This window comes from Sinohyriopsis cumingii, unplaced genomic scaffold (genome assembly GCF_028554795.1).
Source record: "Sinohyriopsis cumingii isolate HCF-2022 unplaced genomic scaffold, ASM2855479v2 utg001887l, whole genome shotgun sequence".
Classification (NCBI taxonomy): domain Eukaryota; kingdom Metazoa; phylum Mollusca; class Bivalvia; order Unionida; family Unionidae; genus Sinohyriopsis; species Sinohyriopsis cumingii.
In genome coordinates, this window is record NW_028316078.1 from 504165 (window position 1) to 531775 (window position 27611).

A 27611-nucleotide genomic window follows, 5' to 3' on the forward strand; every position below is an offset into this window, starting at 1 on the left:
CTTAATTATTTTCTGAATGTGTTATGGTTGGGTTTTGTATTTAAATAAGAAACCCATTTTTAAAGTATAATATGTCTTCCAAAATACAAGCCCGGTCATAGTAAATCTTCACTGGACAAGTCTCTGATATGTTAACCCTATCTATACTTTCAAATTGGCAGATTGATCAGATATTTCAGTGCTTTGTCCCAATGATATCTGTTTGATTTTATCAGTTGTCTCCCATAGTATGTAATACCAATTAACCAATAGCATATAACAGTAGTGCATTGTACATTGGCTAAAAATGGTGTAGGCAATTGACTTCAAAAGGATACTTTGTAACTTTAGCATTGAAAGTATGATTATGTACCAGAGAGAACCATTACAAGTGTATTTGAGTGAAAGGATGTATTTGTACAAACATAGCATTGAAAAATTGCCTATTTATGAGTGTGCTTCCTTTGATGTGATCATGTAGGAACAGTGTTTAGATTTGAACAACTTGATTTTGATTGGATATTTTGGATTGTCATCGCATACAAAGAAACTCACTGACCTGAAGCACATAAATATCAGTTCAATCTACCAAGTGGTAGATAGGGTAATATATCAGAACTTTGGCTAGTACAGATGAGTACACTTGCATCCTACCAAACCCTTCACACAATAATGGGCTTGGAAGAGCTTGCATTTCCTTGTGAGAAGTAACTGATGATTGGTTGGGTTTGGCACCTAGACCTCTCTCAAAAGAGAGACCACATTCATCTGCCAACTGTCTTAGCACTTTGACACTTTTGCATATTATTTCTAAAACAAGCCAAATGATGTGATCAATAACTTTTTTCACATGGAAGGGCTGAACTTCCAATGTAGTGAATGTTTTCCTAATGTATTATAAATTTACTATATTTTTTTAGTGAGAGAATAATTTTCATGGATTTTTTTGCAGTTGCTGGAAGCATTTTATTTAAAGATGTAACAATTAGACTTTCATCTTTGAAAATATTTGGACCCCTTCTTAAATCCACAAGTTGAAGTACCCATGAAATGGTCATTTATAGAAAAACCACAAAAATTGATACCTTTGAAAATAAATGAATTTACACTTTTATTTTAGACGTGGCCATACAGTACTGCAGGCAGCCTTGCCACCCAAACAAGAGTATGTCTTCCTGGTCAAGATGTCCCCAATACAGCGGGCCCTTTATAAACATCTGATGGAGTCAATTTCAGATGCTTCCCTCTGTGCCTGGGCTAACAACAATCCCTTGAAGGCTTTTGCTGTCTGCTGCAAGGTACTGTAGATTTTTATCAGTTCCATAGTGGAGACTAGTTATCTTATGACTCAATCGATGTTCCTGCAGATATTTATCAAAATGAACATATTTGTCATTTGAAATGATCCTCTATTGGCTTAATTCTCTTTTGATCTTGATTGTTAATGGCAAGACATGTGTATCCTTGTGTCAGGTGGTCACAGTAGTAACCATCAACATGGAGAAGGTTTTGTGTTGAAAAATTTTAAAGTTGTTTATCATCTGCATCATTTGCTGTCTTAAAATAAAACTTTGGCAGAATAGCACTACAAGCCTAAAATTAGTACCTGACATTATTAGTTATATGGTGTTTTAGCATGGTAATTGATTCCATTTCACCATGAGTCGAAGACTGGAATACTTCCAGGCACTCTATTGACAGCAGTTACAATGTCTTGTTCAATGAATGAAATGCAGATGCTGTTTTATTGTATTTTTCTGTTAAAATTTTATTTTATGTACTTTATTGAAACCTTGTTGACTTTGAAGATCTTCTCTGCCATTTATTTCTGATACTGCTGACCTTAACTAAGGGACTTGACCCATTTACTCTTCTACCCATTACAGTGAATGGCAACCCTGATCAGCAGCCACATACTTTTTATGGTCAGAATCTCTTGGCACCACCAAAACTGTGCCAAAATTACCCCTCCATGATGACCATCCTTCGAACATGGCCAACAACTAGTATATTAGTGCAAAAATGTCATATTTACTGCTTATGAACAGACATAGATTGGGATTTACCAATGGCAAGCATAAATAGATTGGGATTTACCAATGGCAAGCATAGATTGGGATTTACCAGTGACAAGCATAGATTGGGATTGACCAATGGCAAGCATAGATTTGGGTTTACCCATGGCAAGCAGACATAGATTGGGATTTACCAATGACAGGCACAGTTTGGGATTTACCAGTGGCAAGTGGACATAGATTGGAATTTACCGATGGCAAGCAGACATAGATTGGGATTTACCAATCGCAAGCAAACATATATTGGGATTTGCCAATGGCAAACAGACATATTTTGGGATTTACCAATGGCAAGTGGATGTAGATTGGGATTTACCAATGGCAAGCAAACAGAGATTGGGATTTGCCAATGGCAAGCAGACATATTTTGGGATTTACCAATGGCAAGCAGACATAATTGAGATTTTTAAATGGCAGGCTGGCATAAACTGGGATTTATCAATGGCAATCTCATGAATACTCTTTTATTTCTAAATTCAGCACATTGACATATACAAGTTTTCATCAATATATAGATAAGTAATCCATTTATCCTTACTGCTGTTTGTTCCTTCAGTGTCACTTTTTCCCTTGATAATTACAGACTATTATTACCAACGATAATTATCAAGGTGACAAAAACTAACAGTTGAGAAGAGCAGTTTTGTTCAGCTCAATTCATTGTGACATCTAGTCATCATAAAGTAAAAATGGTTTGCTGGACTTTATTTTAATGGTTTGATTCTGATTACCATGGCTAGACTGTATATATTTATGTGTAAGGGAGCTCATCTACACATTTATTCTTTAGATAATGTGCTTATGCCAGATTTTTTCCCCTAGGTTTCCTGTTTCAGAAGTTTTGCTCACCAGCAAAGCCCTCTGAGCTGGACAACCAGTCTGAAAATTTCAATTTACATGTCACTGACCTTTTTTTTTGCAGATTTGGAATCACCCAGATATTCTGTATGAAGTCACAACAAAAAAGAAGGTAGGGGATGCAGATGAAAATGACCTTGACATTGATACAGAAGGAAATGTGAAAAAGAAGAAAACTGCAAAAGAAACAAAATCAAAGGTGGCTGCAAGTGATGGGAACCCTACCAGTGATAGGAGATCATCAGAACCAGTGATTACATATGAATGGGTAAATTCAGCATGAGGATAATAAAAAAATAAAGAGGAGAAGAATCACTAAACACAATGAAACAAAATCTCCTAATTAAATGTCCCTGTTTTGAGACATATTTTTGAAGTTTTAATCCAGCTTCTTTCAGATTTATAGACAGAGCATAAACTGCATTAGGACTTTAAAAATTATTTATTATTGTTACTGGAATAACAGGACAAAATATTGAATTGAATGTTAACTACAGCAACATGTTTTTAGGAAAGGTTGTGTGTGTGTGTATATGTGTATATATATATATATATATATATATATATATATATATATATATATATATATATATATATATCACATGCAGATGCTCTGAATTATACTTTTTGCAACACTTTAACTCAGGGAACTTTCTTCTTTAAACTATGCTCTACTGATTTCTCCCAACAAACAAATAGACCCAGATCTACTGGCACATTGTTGCTATTATTATTGCCACTATTATTATTATTATTATTATTATTATTACTATTATTACTATTATTATTATTATTATTATTACATGTAGGTCGAGGATCTAATGAAGGATTACAATGAAGGCGTCTTGGAGAATGGTGGGAAAATGGTCGTTCTGCTCAGTATTATCAAGGAATCCCTTGCTGTTGGAGACAAAATCCTTGTATTCAGGTATTGGCTTATAATAGTGAAGCACTCTGCGAGACTTTAAATAACCTTGGGTCTTTCTTTTACTACTTTCAGCATCAATCACTGTTCCAAAATGTAGAGTTGTTATGGGAATGTACTCTAAAATGATGCACTGTACATAGCTGCCAACCCTCACGATTTTGGCTTGAATTTCACAACCTTTTCAGAGATTCACGAATTCACGCCACAAGCAAAAAATTCACGAATTCTCAACTATTTGAAATGTTTAATAAAATAACCGATTTCCCATTAAGTGTTAGTTGTGATATTGGCAGTTGCCAAAATGGTCTGGTACTGCTGGTTGCAATATTAGTAGAACTAAAGCTGATTGGTACAGTTGGCTCTGTAGCAAGCATTTTAGCCTATTTTAATCTATATGTATAAGAGTAGTTATACAAATGCATTTGAGAGAAACTGGGGCCAAACTGGCCTAACCAGAATTTTGCTCTGCATGCGTAACCAACACTTATTTGAATTATCATTCGGCATCGCATGTAAGATCTTTAAAATGGCTTTACCACCAAGGAAAAAGAAATGTATTGCTCAAAAAGTGAAGTTTAATTTGGAATATACCAAAAATTGGCCATGCATTCAGCCATTAAACATTGATATACATCATGCTTTTTGCACACAGTGTGCCTCAGATTTTAGTATTGGGCCTGGTGGCAGAGACGATGTGAGGAAGCACATCGGTTGCAAAAAACACATAGAGGTTGAGAAAATTAAGAATTTGCAGATTTTAGCTCTGGAATATTTTAAGCCAATGACAGAAGACCTGCAAGCTACCAACGCTGAAGCATTATTTGTGAGTTTTCTTGTTGAACACAATCTACCTTTATCACCTGGAGACCATGCTATACATTTGTTCCGACAAATGTTCCCGGACTCGAAGATCGCTTCCAAATTTTCCTGTGGAACAACCAAAAGTGCTGTGCTCCTGTGCATACCTCACAAGAGTATTTTCTCTAGTGAGGAAAAATAAGACAGACTTTAGGGTCTCCTTAGGTGTAGGAAATTTGTCAGCAATTTTAGTCACCAAGATCAACCAGCAGGCAAGAAACCTGAACTGTTTTGAAAACAAATTTGCGATCAAGCAATTGAGGAAGTTCAAGTCTGCCATAGTATCATGTCTTGGTAAATAACCACAAGAACAAGTGAAGTTTATGAATACCATAATAAATAGAAATGCAGATATATTTTTTATATGTAGTGTTTTAATTTTATATTGCGATCTTGATATAGTATAGTACTGACTGTCAGAGTGGATGGAGTTATTGTTATGGTATTTTTCACCAATTCATGTCCAGATTCACTAATTATTATCACTATTTTCACTAATTGCGAGCCTGAAGGTTGGCAGCTATGACTGTATCTAATGCCTTAAACCCAGTCATTATCTTCACATATTCTTTCCTTTGTGTTTGGGAAGTCACAAATCAGTGAGCACCCTGTTAAGCACTGACGACTATGGTTATGCATGTCATGTGTATTATATAATGTTACAGTAACAGTTTTGAAGGTGCATGTTATGAGCATATGATGCTTGCAAAATTTGTATCCTTGACACAGAATTTATTTTAATATACAAAAAATTCATGTTGCTACCATTGCTGCCAGCAAAAACGGCCTGAAAATATTTGCATCAAGAATAGTCGGCTATTAAAAAGTTACAGTTTTTTAAGTGACACTGGCACAGTACATATGTTGAATTATAAATGTGAGACATCTAGAATAAAATGTTTCCAAAACATATAATGTAAATTTCATGTTTGAAATAAAATTTTGAGTAAAATGATCCAAACAGTTTTCTAATGTCAGACAGTAGGTTTGTATGACTTTGGAGCATATCTTACTTACACATTTTAATACCATCAGGGGCAAGTCGTGTGAAAATTTGTACTCAAAGTTTTGAACATGTCCCAGGCAGATGAATGAGGGATTTATTTTAGCTCTGGAAAATTCTTCAATGTAAAATTCTTAAAAATGTATCCAGTAGATGATGTAGTAAAACATATGCATTGTACAAACTAAAAGTGAAGACACATTCCCAATTCAAGTAGCAAATTACTTCCGTTGCATTGTCTCCCCTTACTGTTGCAGTTCTCTTTTTGTTTTAAAATTGTGGATTTTAAGTTTCTTACCTCAACAGATGATTCCAGCTTATGATGCTGCAATAGTTTTGGTGTCATTTGAATCATTGTCAGTGATTTTACCATAGATTTATTTACCCAAAATATGCACTGTTTCAGGCATTTTATTGGTTTGTAGGAATGCTTATGGCATATTACCCATTATTTATTTTACCAAATATAGTTCGTGTTACTTATAATAGTATCATTGTTTATGGCCTTTCAGAAATGATTAAGAAAGAATAGATTCAGTAACCTTTCATGTCATTTTCTCTGGAGTTATTTTATTGCATCCGATCTAATGTTAACTAGTATCACATCTTCCAATTTCTCAGTAGTTTGATTTTCATTAGTATAATCAGAAATTGGCATTGATTACTAATTTAAAGCATTATTAGGGAAACTATATGAATGGGATATATTGCAGCTGACAAGCCTTCTTGATGTTGTTTAGAAAAAAGAATAATGCTAGAAGTACAGGTATACTTTCATAAGTAAATTATTGATCACAGGAGTACTCATACTTGCCTGAATGACTTGTTTTGGTATAAGGTCTTCCCTTGCTAGAAACCTTAATAATATGCCCCAGGAAATTATATTTTAAGCCCAGAGCACTTTTTTTTTTCCATTTTGAACTGTAATTACAGAAGTTGAATTCTGTAAAAACTCATATATGTGTTAAAATAAATTGAAATTAGATCACAAGGAGCTACAAATATGTATTTCTATCATCTTGCAGTCAGAGCTTGTTCACATTGTCCTGGATTGAAGAAGTACTCTCAAAACAAAAAGTACCTCGGCCAGATATGGATGAAAATTGGTGTCGCAATAAAAGTTACTTTAGTAAGTAGATGTGACTGTCTTATAACAAGATAATTGTTATATGTTAATTTACTTCACTCATAATCAGTAGGTTTTTTTATTTTTTGAATTCTTACTAAACCAGCCTGGGTCAGTTACTGTGGTGTGTGTCTGAGCAAGACACATTTCTCCAAGTGCCTTGGTACTAAATGGTTTTCTGCTGAAGCGATGCTAAACATCAATAAATTGATCAATTATCCCAGTTATATATTTGGGAAAAGCAAATTCATATTCCTCATTCATAAGATTCTAAGTACATAAGTGTACTAATAAAATTTATGAAAGAAGAAATAGTTTTGAATGAGACCATCAGTTTAGTTTGACCAATTCTAGGTGAAATGACGTTAATTTTAATTATATAATCTGCACATTAAATATCATTTTATTTTACCCATTTGATGTTTGTCAGCCGAATATGATTACGTTACTTTGATAGAGTCAAGAATGAATGTGTTATTTTCATTATAACTTAACGAAAGAAATTTCTTAAAAGACCTAGATACATCTCATTCCCTTTTTTAATGACAAATCATTTTTACTGTAACTGACATGTTATAATTATGCACAACATGCACACTGTGAGAAGATAAAAAAATATAGTGGAATTTCTTTTGTCTGAAAAAATACTTCCTTTGCACATTTTCTACACATGAATATAACTTTATAAGTTATTTAACATGATCAGGCCAGTTGAAATTGCTTTGAGGTTTAGATTCTGTGGCATCCACCACATAAAAATCTGAGAATTTTTAGGTGCTGTTAGAGTTGGTTTGTAGTAAATATGGAGAAATGACATAGGACATCAAATATTGAAACACCTTCCATGTTTAAATTTTCAGGACTGGATGGCAGTACAGGCAGCACTGAGAGAGAAAAGCTAATCAATCAGTTCAATGCTCCAGAGAACACCAGGGCATGGCTATTTCTCCTCTCAACAAGGTCTGACTCTTACATTAGCTGTTTTGCATGTTTTGGAAGTTTTATTCTTACTGGAGCAATATTACCCTTTTTGACCATACAGGAAGCTGCAAGCATGCACACACACATGCACACACACACACACACACACACACACACACACACACACACACACACACACACACACACACACACACATGAACACATTTTCTCACTCTCTCCATTCTCAGAATGTGACTTAGTTATAGCTATGTTTACCAGCCCCATTGTAAAAAAAATTACTTCTCAGTTTAATATGATTGGAACTTCTCCCTAGTGATATTGATGAGCTCCTGGATTTTTGTCCTAGTGTAGAAATTGCAGAACTAGATATTTCTTAAATCTGTATAGAACACTGGGGGATGCTGTACTGTTCCTATTTTATAGAATCAATCTGTTGTTAGTTAATTGAGGTCACAACTCAATTTGTTTTTTTGTTTTTTTACAGAGCTGGCTCTTTAGGTGTAAATCTTGTTGGGGCAAATCGTGTTGTGATGATGGATGCCTCATGGAATCCATGCCATGACTGCCAAGCAATCTGCCGTGTGTACAGGTTCGGGCAAGAGAAGCCAAGCTTCATCTATAGGCTTGTTACAGAGAATTCCCTTGAGAGGAAAATCTATGACAGACAGATTAATAAGCAAGGAATGTCTGGTAAATCAATTTCATTCATTGTCATGGCTTATGTTAGACATATACAAAACTTTTACATTTTCAAATAAAACAGATGAGCACAATTTTTATTTATCTCCTTCTTTACAGAATACATGAAAATAAGGATAATAAGTGTTTATGCCTATCTTTTTACATGTATTGTAAAGTCAATATGTATTTAATTTAATAGGCTCTTATGGGTAGGAAAATGCAGGACAACACATTTAGAGTTACAATATTTTGGCTTTTGTTGTTGACAGTAAAATGCAGGACAACACATTTAGAGTTACAACATTTTGGCTTGTGTTGTTGACAGGAAAATGCAGGACAGCACATTTAGAGTTACAATATTTTGGCTTGTGTTGTTGACAGGAAAATGCAGGACAACACATTTAGAGTTACAATGTTTTGGCTTGTGTTGTTGACAGGAAAATGCAGGACAGCACATTGAGAGTTACAATATTTTGGCTTTTTTTGTTGACAGGAAAATGCAGGACAACATATTTAGAGTTACAGTATTTTGGCTTATGTTGTTGACAGGAAAATGCAGGATGCAGGACAACACATTTAGAGTTACATTATTTTGGCTTATGTTGTTGACAGTAAAATGCAGGACAATGTATTTTTATGTAGATTTAATAGTATATTACATCGAGCTGATTCATTTAATAAGAAGCAAAGATAGAAAGAAGACAGAAGCGCAACATAAAGAGAATAGATCAATAGCCAGGATAATTAATGGAGATTAAACGCAATGGTCCCAGAGAGCACATGTACATGTTAATTTTAGGTTTTCATTTGCACACATTAGACCTTCATGTTTTGTTGCAAACATAACAAAGACTAGACTGATATTATTTTCTAAACAGTACTTGCTTAACTCACACACCTATTGTTCAGATCGTGCAGTATTCTTTTAGTTTTCCACTCCTCACCTATACACACACACGCATGTAAATTGACCTACACAACCACACAGTCTGTATAATACAGTATATAATAAAACTAGTACACACACGCATGTAAATTGACCTACACAACCACACAGTCTGTATAATACAGTATATAATGAAACTAGTACACACATGCATGTAAACTGACCTACACAACCACACAGCTACAGTCTGTGTCCTACAGTATATAATAGAACTAGTTTTATAATGTAGAAGTCTTTTTTTTGTTGTTGAAAAGCCATATAATACGGAATCTAATTAAAATGAACCCCTATGGACTACTTAAATTTACTAATTTACAATAGAATTTTGCTGCAAGAAACAGGAAATAAGAGTATTTAGTGCATCATATGATAAATTCTAAGATTCTGATTGGTTAACTACATGAAATTTATTTTAAGACATTATATATTCCCACTGACTCCAGAACACCCCACCTGGCTGTAGTAATTACACCTAGTGCCACAGAATGATAGTATGGACATCACATTGCATCATGTGAAATACTAAATTAACTATTGTCTTCTATTTAAACTGTTTTGTGACAGTGGAATCAGTTGGAGTATAGTGCCCTTGCTTTGGCATGGTTGCTAAACCCACCAGACAACATTACACAAGTAACAGTTCTCAGAAGGCAACAGTAGATAAACCTATCATTTGATATATTTAACAATTATTTCATTTGATTTTGTTGTAAAAGTTTAAATATACAGGGTCTATAGGGGACCTTGAAAAGCCTTGAAAAATGAATTGTTCCCTCAAGGCCTTGAAAACACCTTGAAAATTCAAAATATTGTCTGGGTACTTTAAAAAGCCTTTATTTTCTTGAAAGCAAAAGGAATTAATAACTAGTTCTCATTTTACAGAATTAAATAAAAAAAAGAAAACGGAGAAAAAAAACAATGAAAAACATTTGTGCCAGAATGAAAATTTTTCCACAACTGTCCACTGCGCAATCATACATTTTGAACTTCTGATTGTATGAATCCCGGATGTAGCGGTGGTTTAAATTTGAATCATTTGCTTTGACATGTCTGGCTGCCGATTCCAACTTCAGTGGCTAGATGAAGAAAAATATAAAGTTCAGATTATGAGATCTTTCTCAGCTTTGCAAAATGCAAATTATGCTTGAAGGATATTGATTTGCATGCAATGGGAGAGAGTACTCCATGGTCACATGCAGCTGGAAAAAAAACATACTCTTGTAATGGCTCTTAATACAGGCAAAACAAGAAGTCTTCAGCATGAAATTGTTTTTGACGAATGAGGTATGCCTGTGAACACAGAGATTCAAGTTTTAATTATAGAAACTGTAAATAGTATTAATTTGGGATTGAGTGGAAAATAGGACAGACGATAATTGCAATGAACATGATAAATCTAAAGATATATAATACAGCTAAGCTGAGAGAAATATTAATATACCTAATATGAAGTAGTTTAAAATATCCATACGCTGTTTTTAAATAAGCAATAATATAAAAGACAAATATCTTTACTTTTTGTTTCTTTATGGGGATGAGTGAAGAAGAAAGGATGGTACTGAAAAAGACATTGAGACAGTGACAGCTGCTGATGATTATGCATTGAAAGCACAAATCCATAGTAAAATTTCCTTTATCATGACATCAAAATAATTTGAGGAAAAGTGAAAAGGACAAAATCGTTCAACTTGGAGCTCTTGAAAAACAGCTTGATGACAAGCTACAAGAACTGAAAAATTCACTCTAAAATATTTTGGACTTTGTAAAAAGTGTAGCATAGACAGTGTAAAATGAACATTGTTCAGTGACTGTACATTATTCTAATGTCCAGATGTAGGATGTTTAGTAATGGGAATGATATCAATGATCATACTCTTGACTTCATCTTTTATTTTGGGTTTTTTAAAAATAAGTTTGCAAGAAATATTCCTCATATATGGAGTAATAGTAAGTATTAACTTGTGTTTACATACAGTTTCATTTATGTATCCATTAAAATTAACGTAATAATGCACCTTGAAAAACATGATTTTGAACCATGAAAAACCTTGAAAATTTTGAAAGAAATATGCTACTAACCCTGAATATACATGTATGGAGCAAACTACAGTCAAATTTGTTTATTACATTCTTGATTAAAACATTTTCTCTGTTGGAACATTCAAGTTTAGTTTCCATGGCTAAATTCCTAATTGTTATATATTTTAAAAGTTTTGTTATAACATTCCTTTGGTACAAAGTATAATTGGTTATAGTATTTGGTTTGTGTTGTCCATCAGAGAAAACGTTTTGACACAGAATATGCCAAAAGTAAGGTAAACAGAGGTAATCATTTAAATAACAAAGGCGAAACAAAGGTGCCAAGTAACAAAGGAATGATAATCATACCTCATTCATAATCACAAAAAACAAAAACAAAGGCACCAGTTAACAAAAGCATGATAATTACACCTCATTCATAATCATCAATTTAGAATCGTGAGATTCTGTTCATTGCTCTTGAAGCAAATCAAGCAATGCTTTGTTTTGTACCTTTGTTTGCTAAATAATATTCTGTGACTGTAGTTGAAATACTGGATACAGCTTGAAGTAAATCTTATATTCCAAGGAGTCATCTTCAATTTAAAATCAAAGTAAGAGCCTTGACCAAAAAAAATTGAGTTTGAAATAAATTTATTGTTTGTTGTCAGCATGGTTTTATCATGGCATATTGTTTCCACATATTGTGTTTTAAACTGTTTAGTGTAGTTGTTGTTGGGTTTAAAGCCATTTTTCAGCACATGATAGGCTATGTATGGCAGCCAGTATAAAAATGGTGGAGGAAGAACCCGTGAAAACCCCGGGAAGAACCACCGACCCACGAGAAGCTACTGGCAAGCTTTCTCAAATATCCACATTGGCCGAATCCTAGACTCGAACCCACACAGACAGGTGAGATGGCAGTGATCCGTAACGGAGAACGCTTTAGACCACTCGGCCACTCGGGGCCCCAAACTGTTTAGTGAAGGCACAGTTTGTTCAGTAAAATGATGTAATTACCAACGTTAACAATGATGAAGATGAAACCATTGATAAAGTGTATGAGACATTATGCCTACTTGGGTCTGGTAATAAGGATGCTAATTTCTTGAATTATGCTGTAACATATATGTTACCAACAACTGAAGATAATGTTTGGGCAACAGATTCTTCTGCCATTGGAAGTGATGAGGATGAAAATGACTTAATGCCAACCTTTCTACATGGAGCCAGCAAGGTTCTAGATAGCACTGAGTACATTAGACTGTACCTACTTGCTTTGATGAGCTTGTCACTGAAAATTATTAACAAAACATTTTAGATTAATTTAAAAAAAACAATTGATTAATGAAAATACATTTCCAGCTGGTACATGTATGTTGATACTTTCATCAGCGGTAAAACTTGTTTCCTGCATTTATGTATAATGTCACCAACATGTACTATGTGATATGTTAAATAAAAAAAATCTTTTCCTGTATAAAAAGGAAAGTAAAAAGTGGATAAAAAATGTCAAATTCTTAAATGTTGAATTTCTTCTTTAAAATATCCCAGCATCTCTCAGTGATGTTAAGCATTGCAATTGAAATTGAACCCACAATTTAAGTTCTTCCTGAATGCATTACCAAATTATAATATGTCCTTCCACTAATTTACAAACCCAGACCTCTCAATCAAAAAATTAAAATGTTAAAATATTGTCAATGTATTGAGATGAAAGTCAGACGAAGGTGCATTGAAATGGTACACAAGTTGATGAAAAGGAAATCCATTCAAAGAAGGAAAGGAAATGCAGGCTCTTCTGGTTATTTGTTAAGCCAGCAAAGAATGAACTCGAGACCATGTGAATATCTTGTGCATATCACCTCATGAGGTCAGGGTAGTTATTACAAGCCCTGTATTCAAGTGAAATTTATCACTGACTGGCATTGTTAAAGCCATGGGTTAAATACAACATTAGCCAGCTTCTGCCTGAAATACCTTTCATCTTACAATGTTCAATTCAGCTTGGTAGGGCCAATATCAAAGACCCAACTGACTAACTTCCAGGGAACATAGCAGCTTACCAAAGACACAAGCCACTCTGATTTCTCTAGATTTGCAAGAATGAATTTTCCCTTGCATTTCTTCGTCGATCTGTGATATATTTTGTATAAAAGACTTTAAGCTGTTGCTGTTATGTTAGGAGACCAAAACCAGGACTGACTTTGTGATAAGGGTTGTAACTCCATCAATCTTGTATCTGTTATCCTGAGCTGATTTTTTTAAAAAGTTCAGCATGCTGTTTTTTTTATAATACTTACCCAATTATAATATGGGCACTCCCTCCATTTCCCTTACCACTATTATATCCCTGAATTACTTTGCATCTTTGCACCAGCAGTAACTGATAAATGATAGGATTTGGCATCAATCCTGCTCAGGGGTGACCAGTCTTGTCTGACTTCTGTCACAGCAGGCAGATAATATTGAACATGTTTGTTTAGTGATTATGTAAGCCAATAGACTTTGTTAATGTCTTTTTTTCACTTGGGAAGACTGGATTTATATGGTGGTGGATGGACTCCTGACAAACTGTGATCAGGGTAAGTGTTTAAGAAGAAGCATTTTTACTCATAACGTTGGTGTTTACAAATACATCACCCATTGGCTGGAAAATTTAACTCAGTTGTGTCTATTTACCACACAAATTAGAGGTCTAAATGAAATGAACGTCAGAGTCTTGAAATCTTTGTTTGCTTATGCTTTAAAATGTCTAGAGAAAAACACAAAAAAGAAGGCTACAGAATTTCATTGTACATTATAACTTAATGATATTATAAACATACTTTATATTGTATACTTTCCACGTAAAAACTTTTCCCATTCTATCACAACCATGATGATCACAAACTTCATTTCTGCTCCAAATCTTTTTGAAGGATTTCATTTATCAAAATTAAGTTTGGTACAAGACTTTACATGCAGGAGACCTACCCCAAGGATGATTTTCACCATTTTCCATCAAAATTTAACATAATTATGGCTTCAGTTTGCTTTCCTATTTGCAGCCATTAACTTTTGAAAGATTTCTTGCAGTGAAATCAAATTTGTTTTGAGACTTGACGTTGAGGAGACCTAGGTAAGGTGTAGTTTTTACTGTTTACTGACAGATTATAGAGTGGCGGCCCCTGCTTGACAATTACATTGGCCCTTCCATGATATTGCTACATTATTACTGACAGATTATAGAGTGGTGGGGCCCCTGCTGGACAATTACCTTGGCCCTTTCATGATATTGCTACATTATTACTGACAGATTTTAGAGTGGTGGGCCCCTGCTTGTCAATTGCCTTGGCCCTTTCATGATATTGCTACATTATTACTGACAGATTATAGAGTGGTGGGCCTCTGCTTGTTAATTACCTTGGCCCTTCCATGATATTGCTACATTAGAAGTTTTGAAGGATTGAAGTCAGATTTGATATAGGGCTTTATATAAGGGAGATTTTGTAAAATTCATTTCTCACCATTTACAGGAAAATTTTTGGAGGATTATGGTCCCTTTTTTTACTACAATTTTGCCGTTCCATTTCATTTCTGCTCTATACTTAATGAATTCTTATGAGATTGGTAAGTACACTTTATATTAAAAAGACTTTGATCCATTTTAATTTCTGCTTTTTATCAGGAAAAATTTATGGAGTTGTGGTCCTTGTTTAACTTTGAACTTTGCCCTTCCATTTTGCTTATGCCTAATAACCATTGAAGGACTTTATGGATTGGAATACAATTTGGGGTTTACATAGAAAGACCTGAATTAAATTTGATTTTCTCTATTTCCAGCAAATATTTCAGTCCTGGTTCAGCATAGAACTTTGCCCTTCAATTTTCGCTTAATAACTTTAGAAGGACTTTGTCAATTGAAATCAGATTTGACATCAGGCTTTATTTTGAGCTGATCTAAGTCAAATTTGATTTTTATCAAGTTATTTTTTTAAAATGTGTTTGCTGTTTAATTATGTCCATATCATATGTACACATTTCTAGTTGAATTATATTTTGTCCACAGATCGTGTCATTGATGAGCTTCAGCCGCAAAACTACCGCAGGAAGGTGGATAATCTCCTGGCCTATGAGGTTCGAACAAACTCCTGTTTGACTTAGCCTGTCATAAAAAAAAAATCTTCATTTTTTAAATTTACATTTGATTTAATAACTCTGTATTAGGGGGAGAGGGTTCTGTCTGTTGCATATGAGAAAGAAGCTCAAATTATCCCTGCCAGTAATGGCAAAAATGTGGGTTGAGTTGTTGAAGTGAAATAAACCACAAAAAGATGGTGAAAACCAAACACATAAAGTCCAGTTTTATTTTTATGTAAATATTTTTTACAAGCTTACCTTTGGCATAATCATCTTGATATATCATGGATATGCCTGTAGCAAAGATGTGCAATCATTAAAAATACTATGTAGTGATTTCATTTGACATCATAAAATTGAATAATCTCTTATGGTGTTCAGATTTTGTACTGCTGTTGTTTCACACACGACTGTGATAGAGTGAGTTTTGCTATTAGTTCGATCAGTTTCCAAAGAATTGTGCAAAATGTGATACCAGTATGCCATTTGGCACTGCCTTTAATAAATTCAGCCACATAACTTTCACTGTCTTTGCATAAAAATCCCTGAAAAGTGACTACATACCTTCTGTCAGAGATTGATTTTTGATCCCATTCATGATTATTGATGGTAATATAAGTCATAACTAGATATTACGTTATGGGATGTTTTACATGTGAATTGACTGAGCAAGGGCAGCTTTTCTTTTAAATTTAAGACTTACATGTTAATTAGGACAGAAAACTTAATTTTTTTGCCACTTTGAATCTTGGTAAATATTATGGTCATCACATGAAGATGCTTGTATTAGCAAATCAATGTGCTCCAACAAATTGTATTGGGGTTAATGCCATTTTTGCAGGCAGCTGAATCAAGTGTATTACAGAATCTTTTGAATCCAACTAGTTTCACATTTTTTAATGGATCATCTTGAAAATTGGTAAATGTCAGTGTCATCTTGTGAAGATAATTATATCAAATATCACTTTGCTTGTGTAACTTGTGTTAGGGTTCTTGGTTATTGTTAGGGTTCTTGCTTATTTTGCCCTGTAGCAGAATCTTAAAAATGCCAGTAGTCACGGAGTTTTGATGGATCAAAGTGAAACTTGTTACATACAGTATTTTATGGTTATCATTTACAAATTAGTATGCTCCAATTTTTGTACAGCTAGATACAGTATATGCTGGAATCTTTGAATGCATTTAGTTTTATAGTTTATATTCCGTCTCCATACCATTTTGTACATATTATGATGATTGTTTAAAGATGCACAGGCTCATGCAATTTTTAAAGAGTTATTTACTCTCTTGCCCTGCAGCTGAATAGACAAAAATCTTTGAACACCACTTGTTTTGTATGGATTGCGGTGAAACTGCGTACATATTATGATCATCATGTAATGAGGCCGATATAGACAAGTCATTTTGCTTCCTTCATGTTGCTTTTGCGAGTTACTCTCCTTCTTTGACTTAAAGCTGGATGCAGCATATAACAGAATTTTGTGATTGCAACTAACCATGCAGTTTTTAGTTGACTGTTGTGAAACTTGTTACATATTATCCCAGTTGACCAATCGTTGTACTTGCACAGTTTTTGGAAGAGTTGTGCACCTTTCATGACTATAGACTCTGCTCCATCAGTTGGGTGTGTGGATGCGGAAGAGCTGAGGGTATATTTACTTGAGAAAATTACTTACCACTCATCAGGTTGTATATTTTGAAAATATTGGGTCAGTCAAGGAATCTAGTGATTCTGATAGCCATTCTATAATATTTTGACAGGAGATTGATCGATCCATGAATATAGCTAATAAATACCCGCCATATAGTATGCCAGTATATCCAGATGATAACATGCAAACAAAATTTTTATTACATCAAAGTTCATTCCAGTTTTATAACAGATCTGTTAGGCATTGGCCTGTCTTTGTCTACCAGTCTTTAGCAGCTTTCTTTGCTTCAGTATTTCTGCTGATATCTTTCTTTCTTCAGTACTATTGTAAATACAAGCTGACCTGCATGTAGTAATTTTCATCATCAAATGTTGCTTGATATTACAGGACAGAGATTTTCCAGTCATAGATTTCTCTGATGCAGAGAACAGGTATGATGATGAAGTCATGATCAAGACGCTGAAGGAACATGGTCACTGGTTGGCCCAGGTAGAGCATTTTTGCATAATATTTTAATTTTGTAATGTATATTACCAATTATTAGCAAAATCAGACATTTCTGTAGTGGCTTTATTATTCATAGCTTGGCCTAATATCTACAGCAGCTGCTGCAGATTTGGATATATATTTACAGATAAATAGAATCCATCATATACATTGATGTAAGATTGGACAATTTTGATCCCAAGGGTGTCATTTTCATAGCAAGCACTGATACATATTGATTACTTTTATCACTTTTATGAATGAAAAATTAAAGTCAAAACTGCACATGAATACTGATGTAGATTTAAAACAGCAACACACCCACTGAAAATGTCCTCAACTTATGATAGAGCATAAAAAGTAAGATTTATACTGAAAACTTTAAATGACAGTTTAACATATATAATTGCTCAAAAGTACAGTCATCAGGCCTGTTGAGATAATGGCAATATACAGCAACCAAAGAGAAGAAGGGAAAAATATACAAGACCAGTATGGATGTACTAATTTGATATGCTAGCTTTTTGGTGCAGGAGATAATGCAGTTTGACTCCTCTTTTCACTCTTGCAGTTAATTTGATACAATGGAGGATTTTTCCCCCATTTTTAGGTAACAAGGCCCCATGCAAGTCCAAGATTGGCCTTTTGGTTTATAAGACCAGGCATATGGGGTATTTTTGAGATCCAGTGCATCCAGCATGTCGTTCAGTCTTGCTATCTGGTGCCATTCTTGCCATCCAACCAGCCCAGTTATCCTAACCTGGACTCAAGTATGGGAATTTAGTGATAGTTCCAACCATTTGGCCAGACATATGGAATATTAGTGAAAGATCTGTGTAGCCATATTGTTGGTAACATGCATATCAGGATAGTAGCATCAAATATGTCTGTCCAACCATGCTTCTGGCTTGACTGGTACAGAAACTGAACATTCAAGTTTCCACACACCTGAAGCCAAGCCAGCCACCTGCCCAGGTTCAACAAAATTGCCCTGTAGACCTGGCTTTCCCTATTTTCACAGCAGACCATCTTGTAGTGGTTTATTTTGGTACAGTGGCTTTGCATCATCATTACCTCACTGATTGGCTAATCCCAAAATGTTAGCATGGTAAATCTCAAAATTGAAGCAGACAAGGACCAAGATTATTCACACAATGGGTTGAAGATACTTCTGAGCAAGAACTCTACTCCAATCCAGCCATGGAGATGTGAAGTTTAGTTTTGTGGATGGCATTGAGGAGGTGTTGCCAAATTTGGAATACCCTATTCCTCCTGCTACCATGCAAGACTCTAAAGTCAAAGTATCTGTCGACAGTGGAGAAGAGTCTCCATATTCCTGGCTGTTTCCTCAGTCAGCAAAACTCCTGGAGATTGACATCGGCAGTCTGAACATATTCTGTGACCCTGCAAATGCTAAAGCGTTTTTTATATAAAAAAAGACAGGTACCAGCAACGTTTTTTTGTGTACACAACATTCCACTTCCAACCATACTGAACGACTGGCATTTGATAAGAATGTAATGGTGGTTTACTTGTCTGCCTCACCATTTTATATGGTAAGTAAGAATGTGTCTTTTTGCCACATCAAAGCTGTTTCAAAAATGTTGCCACGTTTTTTTATGCTGGATATGGCCTCATTGCTGATTTTCTGACAGGCAGAAAAATCTGCCAACTAACACACCTGTGAGTCAATGGAAGGAATTGCTCAAGTCATTAACAGAGGAGCTAACAATGCAATGTCTAGTCTTGACTTGATACATCATGGTGTATAATTACAATCCATATCGCTAAATTCACATGACATCCTTACTTTAAGAGTGACTTCATTTGGCTCACAATGGCTGTTTGGAACCCAAATTGAAGAAGTTTAGAAGTAGGCAACTCAGGAACTACCCTTCCAATTGGCCTCTGTATCCACATTTAGGAACCCTCCATCCATGCCACAGCTAGCCAGGCAAAACAAATCTTTACGTCCCAGGGGACATTCATATCTCAGTCTTGTGATTGCAGACAAGAGCAGAATCAGTCTAGGAGGCATTCTTACAGGGGATGTAAGAAACAAAGTTTATCTACCCTGAAGCCTCCTGCTTCCTGACACTGATTGAATACTCCCATCGACTGTAGACATCCTACTGGTGGGCACCAGACTTTTGCAGTTCAATTACAGATTAACCTATGTCTGCAAAGCAGATGGGTAAGCAAGTCATCTTGGGCACTTTGAGTTTAGGGTATCTGAGTTGGATAACCGAAAATCCTCCTCTTTGTTACTCCCCATCTAATGAATGTACCATCAGATTGACCAAATGACCATATTCTTCAACAAGAGATACAGAGATACATTTACTCATCGACCACCAGGTGGTGGAGATTGTATGAAAACAGCAATCTCTGGCATTCTATTTATTGATGTTTCTTATCAAAATGGCCAGTGGCATGTTGGGGGAGATCAAAGACACGAGTTACCTCATTGAATTCATTCTTCTGCTGAAGTTCAAGACAGAGACAGTCTGATCTCTCCAACTATATATACGTCTTTCTTTAATATTAGATTTTATACTATTTTTAGATGAATTTTTTTTCTCCACTTGTGTTTTCATTTTCCCAGGCTCCATTCACACATGAGTCCTTGTTGATAGACAGGAAGGAGCTAAGACTGACCCAAAAGGAAAAGCGGCTGGCCAAGCAGAGCTATGTTATGGAAAAGCGGCTTAATATTTCTTACAGTCGACCTTCATACGCTGCCTACTACCCTCAGAATAATCTACAGATGCAGTACAGGTATTTAGTCCACTTTAAAAAGAATTTAAAAACTCTACATCGAGAAATGTCAGACTGAATGAATTATCTATTGTTTATTCACATGTAAGTTAGATCTGACTGCAGACTGTATAGACCCAGATCTGACTGCATAATGACTGCCTATTGCATAGACCCAGAGTAGATTAAACGTCGGTCCTGCTTTACCAGCTCATGTGATGGCAGGTCAGGGTTGATGTTGTTTACATTGGGACCTGACTTATGCATGGATGTATGCGGTAACTACTATTAATTATAAGGAAAATTATAAGAATTTATGTTATTTTATATTTCTAAGGCAAGTTTCCATTTAATTTTTAAATGTCTAGAAAATCAAACTTGTGGGGCCCCCGAGTGGCCGAGTGGTCTAAAGCGCTCACTGTTATGGATTATTGACATCTCATCTCAGTGTGCGTGGGTTGGAGTCGCGGGTTTGGCCTATGTGGCTGTGTGAGAAAGCTTGCCAGTAGTTTCTCTGTGGTTCTTTCCAGGGTTTTCCTGGGTTCTTCCTCCACTATTAATACTGGCTGCCGTGTATAGCCTATCTTGTGGTGAAAAATGGCGTTTGGAGTGAACTTTACATTACATTTAAACACATATCAGTATTAAAGAAAAGTATTTGAGACAATCAAGGTAATGACCATACAGAATGTCAGAATTTTGTACTAAAGATAAATTTGTGAAAAGGAAAAATATTAAACAAGACAAACATAAAACAATGAAATGATTATTGGTACAACTTTAATCAAGAAAATATTTTCCTTTTCGCATAATATAATGAGAAAATGAAAGTTTTTTAAGAAAAGATTACAGCAAATATGTTTTTCAACTTTAAACTAGCCAGGTTAATTATAATGTCCTGTTTTGTGAGACTAAAACTTAAGGTGCTGCACATTTTGGGATGTAATGTTTTTGCAGTTTTTGTTTATTTTGTTGTGAAAGAATGTTCAGATGATAATGGAAATAATGAAGATTTTGACACTTTGTATTCACTATGATCACAGTAGAATGCCATTTGATGAATGACAGAAGTCAAGTCATGATAGATATAAATGTTCTGCATTGTTGTTCTATGCTGGAAAACCCAATAATTAATTCGTAGAAAAATATGTGGTCGACATCAGTTTTTTATCGGTATTCAACAGACAAATTGGCATGATAGTTATGTTTGCCTAAAGTTTGTATTCTAATTTCCTATCTCACCTGTGGCAGCAGAAAGTTGTGTCACCACAACACCTTTCATAAACAAGAGACTATATTTTTAAGAACATATCTTCAAAATATCCTGTAATGTGGAATAAACATTAAAATTTTGAACTTCACTAGTCTGATTTTGTTTTCAGTTTCATATATCTATGCTATTATCATGTTGTTCCCAAAATCATATAATCAAGCAATTTGTTTTGCAGTGTAATAATAACCTGCATTTATATTATGTCATATGGCCTTTCATGAATGAAATACATAGGAATGCATCATGTACTCAGAATTAAATTTTGGTTCAATACTTAGACAAGGCTCAGTGATCTCTGGAGCACTTGCTTTTCGTCTGTGTCAGTTTTAATCGAAAAGGCCTTCCTAGCCTCAACACTTTGCTTGTAAAACCAAAGCTTCACACAACATTCAAGCAAATGTGTAAGACTTCTTTTTGAGGCAATGCAGCATAAAGATACCTTCCCCAGCAGCTGAAGCTTGTTTTTAATAAATAGCTTGGTAAACTTGAGCACTTTCCATTAAGTGCATTGTCTGATTCACAATAATTCCATATATACTTGCTTATAAGTTGAGTCAAACTGCAAGCAACAAAAGATCCTGATCTAGCATAATGCGCCTGCAGATCAGAGTGTATGTTATTTGTAATACTGGTTACTCCTAACAAACTGCACAAACCCAGATCTGCTGGTACACTGTGTGATGGTAGATCTAGGTCTGTGCAGTTGGACTCATCTTTAATTGAGTACATATGGTAATACTCATGGCATGACTGGAACTTGTGAATTCTTGGTCCTGGAGTATAGAGTACGAGTCATTACCATCCATTCCGCTGTAAATTAAATATATTTTATGACTACCTTTACAGGGGTAAAATCATCACTCGTCCGGTTGCCAGTGTCAAGCCAATGATGTCTACTCCCATCCCAATGAGACCCAAAATGGGAGAGCAGGTTGTCAGGCCTGGAGTTTCTGTACATCAGGTTCTTACCACAACAGGTATGCCACTTCATAATACTGACAATATTTTTTCTTGCCTGTAAAGCATAGATACTGCTTTATGGCTAGATTTGCATTTCAGGAGGTACCACTGACCTACAAAATACATTAGAATGACTTCATTTTCGTACAGATCATCCAAATTATTTTAATGGCTATTGTGTTCATTATCCAGTGTGTGGGAAGAGGGGCTGAGTGGTCTAAAGCTCTCGCCATTCTGGATCACTGCCATCTCACTTATGTCTGCGTGGGTTCGAGTCTCAGGCTTGGCTAATGTGGGTACATGAGAAACCTTGCCAGGAGCTTCTTGTGGGTCAGTGGTTCTTCACGGGGTTTCCCAGGGTTCTTCCTCCACCAGCAATACTGGCCGCCATGTATAGCCTATCTTGTGCTGAAAAATGGCGTTAAATCCTACAACAACAACTCTGTGTGTGTGTGTGTACACACCCACATCTATGCATGAGGGCTTGTTCATTCATTTCTTTTACTTCTGAGCTTTATTTTAAATAGCAATAGTGCCATGGGGTAGCTGCTGGTTAGGGGTCTTTAATGCAGGTGACTATGATATTGTATTATTGTTATTAAGGTGGAAGTTTTTGGGTGGGTAAACTAATTTTAATTATGTAATACTTACCTGCAATTATTGCTTAGTTCCTCCTCCTACCTGCTCTGATGTCCTTTAATTGTGGTTAAACTCGGAAGGATGATATTCATACATGCCAACCATTATGCTCTTGGTGTAATCATTACACTTTTTTAAAACCAAAATTATGTTTTAAACTGACCTGTATATGGATTATACTATTTTGGTATATTAAAAAATAAACGATAAATAATGTAATAAAAAGTTGTTTTATCATTTTTATTATCATCTCTTTAAGTCCACACTTACAAATTTGAGAAAATTCTTAAAAAGATTGCTGCATAATAATAAGAGTACATCCCTTATTTGCTATTCATAGCAACTGCTCATGACACATTTCCAAGAAAACGGAAGGGTTTCTTCAAACATGAACCTTTTCTCACAGATTTATTATATTGATAAGATGTTGAGCAAAACAAGAGAAAATTTTGAACAGATGTATCTTTTCAAACTTAAAAACAAATTGTATAAAAGAAGGACAAATCAGTACTGCTTTACAAACTTTGAAAGAAGAATATGAGAGTGTGCATTACTCTGAGCACATCATCATACTTATTGCAAAATTCTAGTTCACAATCATTCAGCAGAAGTTACACATGTTGATGTGAGTGAACATAAATAATTTTCAATATATATTTGTATTTGTGCTCTGGTTCTACTCCATATGAATTTTGCCTTTTGTAGAAGCAGGCTAGTAGCAAAAATAAATATATCTTTTTCATATGTGCTGTAATTCTGGCATGTAATATATGGATCACACTTTTTATTCCCAGCTTACACTTTTTTGCCACTTACAATAGTATAACTTGTACCTCTCATGGGGTTGGCATGTATGGATATTCCAGTTGAAAAGAACTATGGTATCTGATTGGGATTATGTTATTTATTCAAGACCTCCAATTACTAACTGGAGGCTGAAAAGACCACAGTGACTGTGCAATAATAGTAAGTATCACATAATTAAAATTATTTGCCCTCCTGCCCCCCCCCCCAATTTAAAACTTCTGAATATGTCCCAGTATGTGTTGTTCATCATGGAGCTAAAAACAAAATAAAATAGGTTTAAGTTTTTGTGTATTACTGGCAAACAAACTTTGCCTTGCTGAACAGATTACAACGGAAATAAGTTGATTGATTGGTTAATTTGGTATTTTATGGCACAGCAACACAGGAAGGTAATTTAGTACCAAGGTATTAGGAGTGAAGAACATTGCTCAAGAACACATTATGGTAGCTAATCTGATTGTGTGATTCAAACTCGCACCCCTTCAGTTGTCAGTGATTGTGTGATTCAAACTCGCACCCCTTCAGTTGTCAATCCAGCACATTGACCACTGAGCCTCTGTGATGAGCAAAAGCAGTCTCTTTTGAGCCACTGCCACCACCAGCATTTACAATTGAAGATTTTGGTTTTAAGTTTTTCAGTAGCACAAAAATCCATTGATAGAGCCTTATAATATTGGGCATAAATGATTGTGCTGCTAAGACAATTCATTCTGTGGCATGCCTGCTTGATCTTTTGAGTTTAGAGCGAATGTTGCAGTCATAATAAATTTGCTGTAAGGTATTAGCTAAAGTTTTTTAATTGGCTTATATTTCCTAAACCAAATGATAGATTTTGCTTATACCTGGAATGAATCATAATGATGCCAAAATTTCATTAAACAAGGCTCTTTTTTGCCCATTTGACCTTTTTGGTCAAGATTACAGTCATAAAAAATGTGTGTTAACATTTTGGGTTAAGTTTTTCATTTTTTTTATATTTCCAAGACTCTATATATTTCATTCATCACTTAAATCAGGAATGATCTAAGGCAACTAATTCTGTAAAAATTTTGCCCTCTGCATTGACCATGTGGTCAAAGTCACTATCATAGAAAATTTAAATTAAGGTTTTAGTTGAAGTTCTTTCATATATCTTTACTAAAGCACAGAATGGATTTTGTTTATAATTGGGATAAATTGTTATGAATCCAAGACAATTTTATTTGGCAGCACATTTGCTGACCCATTTAACTATGGGGCAAATTTCAAGGTCATTGTCATGGAAATTTTGTTATGGTTTTGGTTCATGTTTTTCCATTTTCTTAAATTTTTTCCTAACCCTTCTCCTTTATGGATTTCTTCATACTTTTGATGAAACATTGTGATTGCTAAGACAAATTATTCTGCTAAATGCAACTTCAACCTTTTGACCTTGGTGTCAAGGTCACATGTTTTACAGATATGTTTCTATCATGGGCTTGACATTCATGTTCTGGCCTTGTTTTCCTATCAATACATTTATAAATAATTGCTTCTATGTATTTCAGATATCTTACTGCCAGGAACAAACACAGCTACTAATTCAGGAGTTCCCAAGCCTAACAAGATTGCAGCTGGTCAGCAAGTTCTCATCATCAAGACCCCTAAAGGGATCTACATCCGAACAACTGATGGAAAGATCTTTGCTGTGCGATCCAAATCAGGTGGTCTGCCTGCAAACACCACTCCAAATACAACAACTACTATTACATGTACCACTGCCACCACTACCATGGTCTCCACTTCAAATATAACCACAGGAGTTGCAAGTTCTGCTACAACTCCAACCGTGACTGTGACCACCAGCACAGGTAATAAGCATGATGTCCATATTCCTGATTTATATCTTGATTGTGAAAAATAATACAAGGCAAGACTTACTTATTGTGGTTTTATTAGTCACTGTTATTCTGCCCCAATGGATAGAACTACCATATATATTCACTTAAGACAAGCCCAACTGCACACTGCAAAGACCTAGATCTGCCGTCACAGAATGCGCTGGCAGATCTTGGTCTGTGCAGTTTGTTAGGAGTATTAGGATCTTTGTTTGCAGTTTGACTCAACTTATAAGCGAGTATATTTGGTATCTCAAATTTTAGCATTGACTACATTAATTTAACTAAAAGCCTGGAACTTCTTTCTCTTGGTACCAGTCACTTGATTTATTATTTTTCTCACCATTTTCTTTTTTCTTTTTTCTTCTCATCATTTCATTTTATAATAAATAGAGAATATTTTGTTTTTCTATGTTAATAGCCACAAGTTAAAATTGATCATTTTTGGCACCACAAGATGAAATATCTGGTATTAACATAGGAAAAGAAAATTTTCTTTTTATTATATCCCAGACTTGCTACAGAATCAGACTCACTCTTCTGCACAACATGCTTACCCCTACCCTGTTTATAAATTCATCTCCCTTTCATGGCCTGATCATATAAATATATGTTACTTAAGAAGGCGGTAGGATTGAGTTGACCTAATCTGTTGCAGTAAATTACATTTTTGGCATTTTGTAAAGTATTTGACTGTCTGAAAACAATTCAAGTCCGATTCAGCAATTCATCACAGCGCGTTTGTCGTTCTTGTCATGGAAGTATGGGGAAATAACTTCAGAGAGATTTGAATGGTATCTGGTCAGATTTCTTTATCAAAGATCAACTTCCATGTTTGAAATATAAGGCAGTTTCTATTTATTTGTTCTAGCTCACAGAGTACTTGTTTTTGTTGCTGCAGGTACAACTTTTTATAGGCACACACAATCAAGTCCGGTCTGTAACACCAGAGTTGTCAAAGACTGTGGTATGAAACTTGATGTGCTTACACATCATTATTAAAAGGTGTAGATCCTACCCATTGGGTATCATATCTTCATGGTTAACGTCACAACTAAAGCTTTCCATTACATCTTCCATTCCAGTGAATAAATCTATGCCTGTTAGAGATTAAGTGATACTTTGTATACTTGTATATTATCATTAGAAGATGTGTTGTGAACAACTTTGGTGGTCCAATCTTCAAGGTCAAGGTCATAGGTCAATATTTTAAGTTTTCCTTTTTGTTTTCTTTTTGCTCTTTTAGCCGTTGGGATGAAACTTGGAATACTTATACACTGTTATTAAAAAGTATATTATGTACCACATTCAGAAGTGTATTTCCAAGGTCATAATCATAAGTCAGTTTTCTATCACTTTCCTTTTCATTGTATAATTTAAGAGCCATTTGAAATTATGAGATGTAACTTAGTACATTTCATACATCATCATTAACAAATGTGTAACATACCATATTGTGGGTCCTATCTTGAAGGTCAGGGTCTTGTGTAAATATTTTGAAGCATTTCTCCATACTTTCCATTCAGCTCTATAACATTAGAGCCAGCTGAGACTAATGAGACAAGAATTAGTGATTCTTTTTTCACGGTTGAGGTCACAAGCCAGTTTTGGGGTTTTTGTAACGTTTTCCCTTCTGCAATGTAA

General features: G+C 34.9%; 1 protein-coding gene across 3 annotated transcripts in view; it reads left to right on the plus strand.

Moving 5' to 3' along the window:
* Window positions 1-27611, plus strand: part of LOC149771385 (helicase ARIP4-like) — a 66850-nt gene that overhangs the window by 21261 nt on the left and 17978 nt on the right. For all 3 annotated transcript variants that reach the window (XR_016418301.1, XR_016418300.1, XM_089948529.1), the window contains exons 10-20: window positions 1100-1277; window positions 2977-3180; window positions 3722-3840; window positions 6727-6830; window positions 7688-7787; window positions 8254-8459; window positions 15467-15534; window positions 17577-17678; window positions 20281-20453; window positions 22552-22682; window positions 25638-25940. Coding sequence is in view for 1 of the 3 variants with exons in the window: in XM_089948529.1 (XP_089804655.1) it covers window positions 1100-1277; window positions 2977-3180; window positions 3722-3840; window positions 6727-6830; window positions 7688-7787; window positions 8254-8459; window positions 15467-15534; window positions 17577-17678; window positions 20281-20453; window positions 22552-22682; window positions 25638-25940 (1688 nt within the window). In the remaining 2 variants the exon portion in view is untranslated. The remainder of the gene's footprint in view (window positions 1-1099; window positions 1278-2976; window positions 3181-3721; window positions 3841-6726; window positions 6831-7687; window positions 7788-8253; window positions 8460-15466; window positions 15535-17576; window positions 17679-20280; window positions 20454-22551; window positions 22683-25637; window positions 25941-27611) is intronic.